The sequence below is a fragment of the Mastigoproctus giganteus genome, chromosome 7 (genome assembly GCF_048544385.1).
Source record: "Mastigoproctus giganteus isolate SK-2022 chromosome 7, ASM4854438v1, whole genome shotgun sequence".
In the NCBI taxonomy this organism is placed as follows: Eukaryota; Metazoa; Arthropoda; class Arachnida; order Uropygi; family Thelyphonidae; genus Mastigoproctus; species Mastigoproctus giganteus.
The window spans coordinates 34,684,974-34,699,224 of record NC_143581.1 but is presented as its reverse complement, the minus strand read 5'-3'; the positions used below and the strand labels follow the sequence as shown (position 1 = coordinate 34,699,224).

Genomic DNA, 14,251 nt, shown 5'->3' with positions numbered 1-14,251 from the left:
TTTACTTTGAAAAGAAATATCATTGAATTTTCTCTTCAAAATTACTGCACTTTTAAGAGCAAAGAGAATTTAATGCAAACTGTACAAATTATTCTCCCTCCCATCAGCAACATTATCACAAGTTTTGCCAAAAAAAAATTATGTAAAAAGTTTTTTCACATTAACGTATGGAATGTTACCATTAAGTACAAATCAAATCAGTTGGTGTGGTGCATATCTAAAAAATTGCTCTGCATTTTAAACACAATAGTTTCTATAGCTGCAAACAGTGTCTGTATTTCTGAAAGCTAACTGTATTTCTGTTTTGTAACAAAACTCAACAGCACCAACAATATACAATTATAAGCTCAAACCAGAACAAAATTACACACTAAAGAGTAACCACACCATCATCCTGTGAGGGTTGTGGCCTTTCCGCTGTGTTATCGTAAAACATGGTATTAGTATGATCTCTAATTTCATCCTCATCATAATGGTCATCATCACTTGGAAGAGATTGATTTGAATTGTGTGAACCATGGGAGAGCTGTGAAGAATGGCCTACAGAACCACGACGTGGAAACCCGACACTGGATTGGTTTGCAGGACGAATAGTTATAATGAGATTGGAAGAATTTGCAACCATCATGTCTGTAACTTGATCTAAAGTTTTTCCAGCAACTTCAATTCCGTTCACTTCTAATACCTCATCATTTACTGCTAATAGGCCTGTACTTTCTGCTAGACCTCCTGGTACTAAACGAGATATGAAGATTCCAGGAACCTTTTCTAAGCCATGAGGAGTCACGCGCACACTTGTGCCATCACGTATATAAAAACCAAGTGGTTTATCAGAACCATGTTTAACCAACCTTACACGTCGACATGTTTCAGGTACAATGTCTACATCTATAATAGATGACACTTGACGAAAGTCTTCTGGTAAACTTATAGAAATATGGGGACGGCTTTTTGGAATGGACGGTAAAAGATACTGAGAGAGGAATTTCTTTTTTCTACTAGAATTACCATAGCCATTTAATTCTTCACAACTTTCACCTGAAAAATAAGAACATAAGCTTTAAAAACTGAAAAGCATTTACAATATTTTGATTTATATCAAAAGTATATTTTCTATTGTTTATTCTAATAATTTAAAATTCATACAAAAGGCTTACACACACACACAGTTAATATCCCCCCTAACTATGACCCATCTAGTCTCCTGTAAAAGGTTAGGTGTAGAACAAATTACTGTGTACATGCAAGCCAACCACTAAGCAATGGTCAATTTGAAAGAAACCATAAAACTAGACTTATGTAAACGGAAAGAGTGAAAAAGAACTCGCTAGTACTCATAAGTGTGCAGCTTCATAACATTCATTTTATCAATTTATTGGGGGGGGGAGAAAGATTGTGCCATGATAATAATCTTATTCTCAGTTACGTGAAAAGAACTAGAAAACTTGAAAATGTTTTTGCAAACACAAAGCTGATATAGCATCAGCCAAAATTAAAAAAAAAAAAAGAAAAAAACACTACTGTTTGCTCGTTCTTTTTAAATTTTTTATTCAGTCCACTCACTTCCACAACACCATGTGAAAGTTTCTTCCAACAATCAATTACACACTGGCTGAAAGCTAATTCCTGCACATCTATCCTGCAACCATCCTTTTTGTCCCTTATATGTGCAGTCCAAGAAAGAGTAGACATCATTTGCATTTATTTAGTTTACTCAACCCATTTAACATGTTTGCTGCCAGAATGTAAACTTGCATCCAAATGAATTGTAATTTTTGTGCCTCAACATAGATATGCTCCATTCAATTGTGGTTAATAAATGGGCACTGTATAAGGAATGGCACATGAAATGAACAGCTGAGTGATATTGGCAGACTGATTGAACCATGGGCTATTGCATTAAAGGCTGGGATTTTGCTTAGTATCAGTCACACTGTCTAGAGAGCACTATAAAACTGTATACTTTATTCTGAGTTTCATATATTCTTTGCATATACTGAAGTTACTTTATCTAATTTAGTATTTTCCACAAAAATAAAAAGGTAAAATTTTTCAACGATTATGAATTTAAATTTTTTAGTTTGTGAAAAAATAAAAAAAAATAAATAAAATATTGTGCACCTAGTAGGCATAGCGGAAGTTAAGTAAAACTTTACTCTTTTGAAATGTTTATTATTTCAATGTTACAGTGGTTTAATATTTTACAAGGTGGTTTCAGTGGTCACTGCATGTATAAGTATAGAGCTCACTATTAGTCTCTGGCCACCTTACCAGAGACTAATAGTGAGACTTATAAATTTTTAAAATCAGACTGCTAGAAGCCGAGATATAGCGATTTAAAATGCAACAAGCAGCAAGTTACACCATGGCTGTGCTGTAGGGCTACTGATTTTGTCATGCATTGCTGCTATGTACAGAGTGTGGTACAGTGGTGGGGGGAAATGAATCAGTGTAAATTTTTGTCAATCAATGGAAGTAAGTTACTTCCATGTGAAAACTGCCTGGGCACACCTAAAGAAGTTTCACTTCAAACATCATCTTTATTGTGTGTGTCCACTGATAAAATTTTGTGTAAAAGGTTTTCCCATAAAATTTTACCCTAAAGGGTTGTTAAATAGATCCACAGCCTGGGATATCAGAACTGAAAAGGAACAGGGATGAGCAGTATGTTGAAGCTGATGACATTGAATCAACTCTTTATATGTAATCTGATACTGAAATAGAATTCTATTTCGGTATCAGATGACATGAGTGATGCAGATTTTGAATCTTGTTCAAATCCATCTGTTGATGTTAGAAAAATGCTAAAAAAAAAAAAAAAAAAAAAAAACAAGATGCCTGTGTTACTTGTGTCATGCATTGCTGCTATGTACTGATTGTAGCAGAAACACTTGTGCCTGATACAAAATGCCAGTGATGATTATTCGCAGATGAAATCCATTTACTAAAAGCACTACCTTGTTCCAGCATCTCAAGGCACAAATAAAGGACCCTCACAAATATAAAAAGGCAGTGATCATGTTAAGCCTTAAACACTTCAATCAGGTCTCCTCTCAGATAATTAGTTTTCAGAAGCTGCAATTTACAGAACTCTCACCTTTCTGGTAAGAGTACACTTTTAACTAATCTTGCTGCTCTCCTCTGCACCCTTCCAACAAACCTACATTTTCCTAAAATGAAGCCCAAAAAACCTATATTATCTAGTTCTCAAGATCTGGCCTAACCATTGTCACATACAATGGGATAACCACTTATCTATTTCTGCTGGTAGAATTATGTATATCACTGGCAGAACTTCATGAGCTGTCTGCACTGCTCACAACTTCATTCCTAAGTTTGGTATCACTGAAATGGTATGTTATTCTGAGATTACCGCTACCCAAATGCAGCAAGGGGAAAAAATAATAAAAAAATCTGATCACAAAACTGAACAGACTCTTCGCTTCCTCTACAACGATCTGATGTAACAAACACTAAACTAGACACTCTCCCATCAGGACCAAAACTGCATATAACTAACTGTGCTGGTTGAAGCCAAAACTGATGTCTCATCTTCCTCTTATCACGATAAGACAAGACAAACACCGAAACTGACTCTCCAATCAGACCACAGCTATACTGCTGCCTCGTCAGCCCAAGCTGGACACCACAATAAGACAAGGAAATCACGGGAATGGACAATCTCTAACTAAGACTTTGAATGCAGCTAAGCTGCCACCTTGCCAGTTGGCAATCTGAGTAGGGTACCTAGCCTCACTCACTTTCTTTCCCTATCCTGGTGGGGGGAGAGGCAGGGATGATCTGTTGTCCCCTCTCTTCCCTGCCACACCCTCACTTTCTCCTGGTGGGGTCGTCTTCTCTTTCCTCTCCATACTTCTGATTCCCCCCCCAACCTTCAGTCTCTCTCCCCTACTGTCTGTACACTGGCACACGTCCAAATTTAAATTTGACACAAAATTAAACCGTGTTCACCGGGCTTTTCCAATTCTAGCATTATCTACCCAATATATTTTTTTAAAGCCCTAGCCTAAAGGAAATTAGATGGCAGGGCCTGCCAGAGTAAAACAAATTACTGGTGTACAGTCGGTCCTCGTATAACACGTGTTTGCATTACACGAATTCGATCATACACGATTTATGAATAGGGGAACGTTATCTTATATAACACGAACCGAATTCGCTTATACACGATTCGCCTTTGTGTTTACAAGAAATGGCAGTCGAACGCGGAATCACCCCAACTGAACGCAACACGATAGGAATGAAGGAGATTCTGAAAATGTATTTATGTGTTTTATATCAGTGAAGGGGAAACACATTTCACCATAATAACGTAAAAACCAACCCAATTCCAGCTATCGATATACTGTAATCGCAAATGCAATTAGATCGAGTTTATTACCAGTTTATAACAGATTCCACTAGTAGAAACGCAACTGGAAAATGTTTTTATTGTTTTATGGTAGTAACCCCTAGAAATGTGCTTTAGTAAAATGTGAGGTGTTAATAGTGTATCTCGGGTTTTACAGTGTTGTTTATTCAGTTGCTACACGCGCGCAGCTTTGTTTATGTGTATCAAGCGTGCCTCCTCGTTTTGTAATTGTGCTTTATTCCCTAAAAATTAGTAAAATACTTAAAAGGTGTGAAAAGGAAGCGTCCTGGCGAAGACACTGCAGATTCAGAGAGAGAAAAAAAAGCAATATGGATAAACAGAGGCGGACTGGCTCAAAAATTCTTACCCGGGAAAATTTATAGTGGCCTCATACTACGGTTTATGGCCAAAATCACACCGGCCTCCGGCCGACCGTGGTTTCCTCCGTAAGGCTTATGGCCAGTCCGCTTCTGTCGATAGAGAAAAAATATGAAATTGTGAAACGCTTTGAGCGAAATGAAAGACCATGTGATATTGCACGTGCTACAGACCTAAATGAGGCAACGCCGAGAATTACAAAGAATGCAGAGAAAATAAAAACAACTTTCATAGCGGGAACAACTCAGTGTAATTAAAATCCATTAGATTAAGACACAAAGAATTGGAAGAGATGGAACGGATGTCATCTCTTTGGATAGAAAATCAAACAAAAAGCAAGTTTGCTTACAATAGAAGCAAAAGCATTAGCAATATTTTATTACGACTTACGTATTATAATTTATACTTACGTATTATAAAATACGTAAGTATTTTATTACGACTATTTTATTTAATATAATACATTTTTTACGAATAAAATACGTATTTTATTCGTATAAAATACTTTTTTAGTATTAAAAAATACTTTATTATAATATAATATTATTTTTATTACGTATTTTATAACGATTAAAATTACCCGATTATTTATTGTGTTTGGTAATGTTTTGGTTCCAAATGGTGTTCAATCTTGGGTGGTCGGCACCTAACCCCACTTTCCCATAGGGCCTGTTGTTTATATTGCACGATTTTGCATTGCACGAGGTTTTCTAGGAACGCAACTATCGTGCTATACGAGGACAGACTGGTCTGCCTCCACGGTGCTTAGTATGGGCAACGTTGGGACTCACCAGGGTCCCAGCGGCTAAATGGCCAGAAGAACAATGGTACACTACACACCACAATATCCATATGCAGCAATGTGAACTACGTAGAGATGGGGGAAACCCCTGGTGCCGTTAGACCTTAAACACAGTATTCACTATACCCAAATGCAGTACTTTGCATTTATCAACGTTAAACCTCAGTTATTTATCAGCCATATGTCTAATTTATCCAAGTCTTGTTAAAGCAACATACCTTGAATACTGTCATTAATCACCCTGCCCACCTTTGTATCATGGGTAAACTTCAACATTAAACTTGATATGCCTAAGCCTACATTGCTAATAAATATTAAAAGCAGTAATGGTCTTGACAATGAACTCTTGTGGGATGCCACTCACATTGGTTAATGAAGAGCAGTGGCTATAAACCACTTGCCCATATGTGGTAATTGTAGGTGGTAGATGACTTTCATCAACCGGTGAAATACCACCACTTTGCTTATTGGAGGCTTGAAGTAGTGAAACACGTTTAGACTCTAGAGCAAAGTTTCCGGCATCCCCCCTCCCCCCATACTTCTCCTTCAACCCGTGCACGGTACTAAGTACTATAGGTTTTGATACCTTTTGTGTTTGGGGTTTTCATAAAAAAAAAAAAAAAGTGCACCATGCATTTTGATATCTCAGTTTTGTTTTTAACACAATTCTTACCCATGGAATCCTGATTTGATGGAATTCATGAAATCTATCAAATATCATGGCATTGCGATTTTTCCACAAAACAATAACATTCTTTCTATAATTGTAATTTTACTACTGTAAACTATACAGCTCACTTTCATTAATTCCATATCAACACACATTACTTTTTTATGTGATACATAGATGAAAATTTCTTTGATCAGTGCTGGGATGTTTAATTTTTTTTTTTCTTTAGTTAGTAATGCAGTCGCTTTTGTATTACATTGGTTTTTGTAATGAAATTTGGTTGATAATAGCAATTCAGAAATTGAAGCTTCTCTTAGTGTCAGATATTTTTAATCAACAGGTATTTCCAATTTATTGCATAATTTAGTTCAAAAAATGATTTTAGTTGATTTTAACCAATTGAATAATAATAATAATAAAAAAAAACAGATTGAACCTATATTTTGAGTGGGGGGGATAAGAGTGCATCCCTTGTTAGGGAGCCTCATTTCAATGAATAAAATTAACCCCACCCCAAAAGGGGACCTAAATGCCACGATGAGGACAGTAGCTGTATATGATAAATTACACTTAACTGGACTATATAATATCAGTGTAAATACACAATAGTTTTACCCATAAATTTAACTACCTGAGTAGTGTAAAGGCACTGTTTGATTTTATCTCATATTGCGGCTACCTTCACAATGAGATACCAGGTATTGCATTACTTCAAATAAATAATGCTTCTCTAGTTTTTTTTTTTTTTTTTGTTAGTTGTTGGTGCATCGGCTTCTGTGGCCATAATGCACCTTCCAAAGTTTTTGCACTTTACTCTGATCCAAGCCCAAGGCGGGATTCGAACCCGTGACCTTTGGGTTGCCAGGCAGGCACTTTACCCACCTGGCTAGTCTGGTCGGCACTTCTCTAGTAGAGGAGACTACTATTATTTATTCTCAGTAGGCACCACCACCCACACGGCACTGTTTTGGAGCTTGTTGGCTTACTCATTGGTGGGTGGGCAGGTACCCTGATAATGCAACACCACTGAGAATAAATAACAGTAGTCTCCTCTATTAGAGAAGCATTTGTTATTCAAAGTAGTGCAATACCTGGTATCTCATTGTGAAGGTAACTAAATTTATGGGTAAACTATGGTATATTTACACAGATATTATAGAGTTAATTTTAACCCATAACACATTTGCCTTGTTCATTAGTCTTCAAAAAATTTAATTGGACTGTAAAACAAATATTATTAGGGAGAGAACACAGATACACACATGACAATCTCATAAACCAATGTTTGGAAAGCAGGCTTAAAAAAGTAACAGCTTCTGGAATATTATTTCTGACTCCATTACTTCTTGAAAACATCTGACTATTAAGTCAGCCCTCCACCCAAAAAGGGAAAAACCAATGGCAAATAGCTACTCTATCTCCTACCACTTAATCATCCCTTTATCCAAAGCAGTAACTTGCCCCAATCTGTACAGCAGTTGTGAAACAGTATCAAAAGTTTTACTGATATCCAAGTATATAATATCAAAATTACTCATAGTAGCTAATCAGATTGATCAGACAAGGTTTCTCCTTAAAGCCATGCTGCAATTTCTGTGTTTCTGTCAAAAGTGATCTGCATTACCTCTTTAACCAACTCCATTATTTTCCCTAGCACAGAAGTCAAATATATAGATCTTTTTCCTAGTAAAATTTAACCAGATCACCATCCCCAGCTTACTACATACAAAATTTCAACATAAAAACTTCCTCTCTGTAGAGATTAAGGTAACAGTTGATTAGCCTTGATAGCATTCCTCAGTTCATATTCAGGTATCTCAGCCCATATATCTACAGCCACTACTTTGGATCTTCAATTCAGTGCTCCAAGACTATATATATGGAGCAATGCATTGAAGTGATTGGGGAGGTATTCCACAACAATGGAATACCTACCTAATCAGACAACTGACTAAAGTAAACAACATGATCCTGGTGAAGCACTACAGGCAAATTTCAAATGCCTCCTGCCTTCTTAAACTGATGAGAGCTCTGCTCCCAGTCCTGACGAAACAGATCTTACTAGACCTACTTCTCTGGATTCATTACTCATTCCATCACCAGTCAACTATGAAAAATCTACTTACAACTACAAACACCTTTCTTCCTGCATTTGAATGCAAGGAGAGGATGGCAATTAACATTTCTCGACATTGAAGCAGTGTTCAATGCTGTCTAAATACCCCCCTTTTTTATATTCTGTTTGTGCAACAATAAAACATGGAGTGATATTCTCAACCTCTTGTCATCACTTCTTGGGAACTGCATTCTTAAGCTCAGAGCAAGAGGTACACTTACGTGAATGATCTCAGTAAAGGTCTCTCAAGGGGAGGTCCTCTCTGGGCTGTTATTTAATTGCCCTAATTACCCCTCTCATGCAAAATTTAAACAAGTTTCTCAGCTATGCTGACAACAAATTGTTCACACCTGGTGGAGACTTTGGGTGATTTGCCGTAAGTCTCCACCTGGTGGAGACTTAACGGCAAATCACCCAAACCCTCAACACCAAACTCAGTCTCCTTGCAACTTAAAAAAAAAAAAAAAAAAGGTAAAGGTAAACTGCAGTTATTATCAATCCAGTGCAGGATGGAAGCCTCCTCAGCAATTCATGTTGAGAGAAATGGACCATAATCTGCCATGCTGATCCAGTGCAGGTTGGAAGAGCGACATATTTAGAAGTCAGGGACTTGAAACCCAGTTTACTCAAAGAGTGTGTGCTACTGCACTCCTAACCAGTTGGCTACAGTGGACCACCCTTGCAACTCACCTCAGCTAATTTAGCCTGAATGCCAAACCCTCCAAGTCAGAGGTTATGACATACTCACTGAAGCAATGCCCTACAACTCCATCTCAGGATGCATGGAAACATGCTGAATCTTACAGCTTTCACTCATAATTCTGTTGATATATGTTTGTAAAAAGGACAATAGTTTGGTCTATCTCCTTCACAAATATGGAACTAAATTTGTATATAGATATATATATAGACCAGTGGTTTTCGACCTTTTTTAACGGCACTCCTAAGTAATTTATTTTATTTTGTGACACCCCACTCAATTTTCTGCCTGTTAGATCCAATTTTCTCTCTCTCTCTCTCTCTCTCTCTCTCTCTCTCTCTCTCTCTCTCTCTCTCTCTCTCTCTCTCTCTCTCTCTCTATATATATATATATATATATAAAATATTTAAAAAAATGTTATATAATAGTTATTATAATAATATAACTATAAACAAAATTACAAATTATATATATATATATACAGGGTGGCCAGAATTACCCTATTCAGAGCTCTCTGTAGCTCTACGTAATAAGCGGAATGCCACCAAAATTAGTAAGTAAATTATTCAAGGCACAGGGAGAAGGATCCCGTGGGGGGAAAAAAAAAAAAAGTTTCAAAATCTGCCAATATGAGATATGGAACTGTACAAGAGGAAAGATGACAAAGTACCAACAAATAAATAACTAAGACAAACCTTAATGAAATTAGAAATTTTTATTTGTGCTCTTTGCAAAAAAAAAAAAAAAAAAAAAAATTGAATTGCACTACAGTTTTAAATCCAAACTAAAAAATAAGACACCTAAGAGGGCAGAAAATTTGCATGAATCTGAGTTAATTTAATTTTCCCAGCAGCAGAGAGCTATAAAGACACAACGTAAACGTATTCTGTAAGTTACTGTTAACAATGCATCTCACTCTTCCTGATTGCGCTTTAATTGCAAAGTTCTTCTAAGTTAATGGATGCAATGCAGCAGCCGCTTTGCGTGAATTTAGACGCTATAAGAACTTGCGTCGAGGTCCTTTATCAGCTGCTGCAGTTAGAAGGATGATTAACAAATTTGAGGAAACTGGGTCTTTTGTTGTTAAGCCTGGAAGAGGAAGGAAGCCTGTTTCACCTCAGGTAGCAGAGGAAGTTATAAACGCTATCATCGACCAATCCATGGATAGGATACAGCTGCTGGAACTAGTAGCAGCGCATGGGGAGTAGCGAGGCAATAGGATGTCCCATATTCCACTCTGTGGAAAATTCTTTGGAAACTAATCCACTATTATTCATACAAGATCAGTCACCAGCAGCAGCTGCAAAGAAATGATCCTGAAAAACGAATGGCATTTGCTCTTAATATTTTTGGCCAGAATGGAAGTGCGCAATGCCTGGCCATGGAACATCCTTTGGGGAGTTGAGGCCCATTTTTATCTCGATGGGACTGTCAACATTCAAAACTGCTGAATATGGGCTTCAGAAGCACCACATGCTATTCAGCAAATCCCATTGCACTCGCCAAAAATCACCGTCTGGTGTGGTGTGACTTCAAATTTCATCCTAGGGCCATACTTTTTCGAGGAATTGCACCCAGCAGGAGCAGCCACCTTTTCCATTACAGCACAAAGATATCATCACATGCCGAGCAGTTTCATTATTCCTCAACTGCAGCAAAGAGGATGCCTGGATGAGACAATTTTTATGCAAGATGGGGCTCCTCATATCGCACGACCAGTACAGCAGCTTTTCCAGCATCACTTTACTGCAGAAAGAGTCATTATTCGTTTGTTTCCCATTGCCATATCAACAAATTTTGGACCATTTTTTTTTTTTTTTTTTTTCCACAGGATCCTTTTCACCATGCCTCGAATAGTTTACTTACTAATTTTGGTGGCATTCTGCTTATTACTAAGTAAGTTACTAAAAAATATGTAACTTAAATCCAAATCACAGCACCCCTGGAATGTTGTGGTGACACCCTGGTTGAAAACCACTGATATAGACTAATTTTAAACTACACCTGTGTAACAATCAACACTGCTCCTGGTACTGTACATTTGTAAACTGGATTCAGATATTACTGTATTAATGACTGTCTGTATATACAATACTATAACAATTATACATGTTATATAATATTATTATGTGATTATTTAATGACTTTTGTAATTAGATCTGTTGTTCCTGGCACTATACATCCCACCTGTAGCCTATGGGCTGTTCAGAGGGTGAACCAATATGGGTAAGTGCAAATGCATTAGTTAACGTAGTTATCTACCAAAGTAATAAGTTAAATTTGGCATCGTTTTGATTATATCTCATATTGTGAATACATTCACGAGTTGCCATGGTATTGTACTACCTCAAATAATTACCACTTCACCATTGGAGAAGACTACTGTTACTTATTCTCGGCGGATACCACCGAGATGACACCGTTTCAAAGCTTGGTGGCTTCTCCTCAGTGGGTGGGTAGGTATTCCAATAGTGACAACCCAGTTATGAAGTATAACTCCACAATATGAGAGATGCCCAAAGATATGCAGTAGTATAAACTATAAAATATTGAAGGGCAAAGGCCTCATACTATGAGATAGAATGACTAACATTAGCAAAGGCACACATGATGCAAGAAATCAAGATTATATAGCATCAGCCAAAAAAAAAAAAAAAAAAAAACCCACCCTTCTCATTTCACCCATCCACTCACTCCAAATATTTGTCTAGTTCTGCCTTAAATATATTCAAGCTATCAACTTCTACAAAGATAGATAGGAAGTTTGTTCCAGCAATTAACCACCCGCTGACTAAAGGCAAACTTCCGCACATCTATTCTACAACCGTCTTTCCTCAATTTGAATTTATGCCCCCTCGGGTTCATAATCTGAGCAAGTGGAAAAATCCCATCAGCACTGAGCATGCTCAAACCATTCAAGGCTTTATACACCTCAATCAGATCACCTTGCAAGTGCCTAGTCTCCAGAAACAGTAATTTGCAGAACTTAGGCCTTTCTTGTTAAGAGGACCTCTTCGTTCCGCTCATCAATCTTGTTGCCCTTCTCTGTACATGCTCAAGCAACTCTACATCCTTCCTAAAATTAAGCCTCCAGACCTGTATGCAGTCAGACAAGACTTCCTCTTAACAAACCCATGCTGTGTCCGAGCTATAACTGAAGTCTTGTTGTTTTTGGGTTTTTTGGAACAAGGGCCTCTGGGCCATATTGTGCCTGTTCAATATTTGCTTATTACAAATTTCACATGTTATTGTGATCACAGACTATTATAAAGATTTATATGTTTCAAATAAATAAACAGTTCCTCAAAATTTGCTTCATTGCCAAGAATATGTAATAAGGTTAACAGTTTCTGCAAGTGGGATAGGGAGATAAAGCTTGATTTTCTGATAGTTGAAAGTTGGGGACATTCAATGAGAATGTTTTATTGTTAGCTGCGACTGGCAAAAAACACAGAAACAAAAAACAAATAAGCAAATACAGATGAGTTGAATGTGAATGACCGATGCGGAGCCTTGCTAGAATTACTTCTTGTCGCCTGCTTTTCCTGATACTAGATGTGCACAGTTTTGGCTCTTTTTTTTTTATCTGCAGCAGTTTATTATTTATTTGAGCTTTCCAGAGGCGAGACCATTGTTTCCTACAGGTTGTTTTAATGATGGATTTGTAGTCGGCGTAGGGCACTTTTAGTTGCCTGGAAGAGCCTGAGTGATGGTGTTTAGCAGCAGTTGCCGCTTGTTCATTACCTCTGATGCTTCCAGCAGAAGGTAACCTTCTAGTTGGCTGTTTGATAGTAAAATAACTTAGATCATATCTCTTTAAGAATGGGACGAGAGGGCGAAGTGGTAGACTGAATGGCAGTGATTGCACTTAAGGAGTCTGTGTATATCAGAGATTGCTTGATATGACTTGTGTATTTTATCTAGAGCCAATTTTTTTGCAAATAATTTTGCAGTATAGATACTGCATTCTGTAGGAATAGACGCAGCAACTGAGGTGGAAGAAACTGCTGCAGTACTTACGGCTGCATCTGTTCTGGAGCCATCAGTATAGATAGGTATTTTATCCGAGTTTTCCAATGAATGAGTTTTATGGAGCTGTTGAAAGTTGATGTTTGCCAGACAAGATTTTCATCATCTTAAAAAGAAATTGTTGCAGAGAGGTGAGCATTCAGTCCAGGGAGGTTCAGGAGTATCAAGGTCTTGGAATATGTTCTGAAATTTAATATCCCAAAAAAAATGATCATGAATTCTTGCAGTCGAACCTCTGCAGGGCAGTTTATTGTGATATAATTTGGTATACTGAAGATCAAACAGGTATTGCCAGCTGGGGTGGGATGGAATGCTTTTAATTTTTTATGAATAATTACACAATAGTTTTCCTCCTGAGTTGCAGAGGGGGGGGGGTTAATGTGCCTCAATATATAGGCTGTGGACCGGAGATGTTCTGAAAGCTCCCAAAACTATCCTGAGGGTACTATGCTGTATGGTATTCAGACATAACAGGGAGCTTTTCCTTGCAGAGTCATAGATGGGTGCACCATAATCCAAACATGACTGGATTAAGGTTCGGTAGAGGTGCAAGAGGGAGCTTCTGTTAGCACCCCATGACATGGCAGAGACAGCTCTTAGGATGTTTAGTTTTTTAAGACAACTAGTTCAAAGGTAAGCTATATGGGAGGCAAAATTTAGTGTTATCTAAATATAACCTTAACATGCGAAAATCGTTGGCGACAGGTATCAGGCTGTTTTTTTAAAAATATTTCTAGGATGTGGGTGTAGGTTTTGTTTTTTACTAAAATGAATTGTAGTGATTTCTTTTTTTCTATGGAGTAACGATTTCATAACGCCCATGATTCTATTTGAGCAATGGAGAATCTGAAGCTGCAAAGAGATAATGAGGTCGTCGGCAAACATGTACTGTTCTACTGTATTAGGTCGTGTATGGTTCTACTGTATTATCCCGTGTCATGTTTGTAATTCTAATTGCAAATAATGTTGCACTGAGAATGGAACCCTGCAGTATGCCCTCCTCCTGTTCAAATGTTTTGGATAGATTATTCATGTATCTGACCTGAAACGTTCTGTGGCATAGGAAGTTTTGTATAAATTGCGGTAGATGACCTCTCAAGCCAAAAAAATTGAAGATCTTGAAGTACACCATACCGCCAGGCGGTATCGAAGGCTTTCTCAATATTGAGATTAATCATGACTAG

The 14,251-nt window shown here is 37.4% G+C and overlaps 1 protein-coding gene across 1 annotated transcript in view; it reads right to left on the bottom strand.

The window, feature by feature from the left end:
• Window positions 1-214: 214 nt before the first annotated feature.
• The window catches only part of par-6 (partitioning defective protein 6), a 45,445-nt gene continuing 31,408 nt past the window's right edge, over window positions 215-14,251 (bottom strand). The window contains exon 3 of the mRNA XM_090376829.1: window positions 215-1,038. Coding sequence (XP_090232955.1) covers window positions 371-1,038 — 668 coding nt within the window. The 3' untranslated portion in view covers window positions 215-370. The remainder of the gene's footprint in view (window positions 1,039-14,251) is intronic.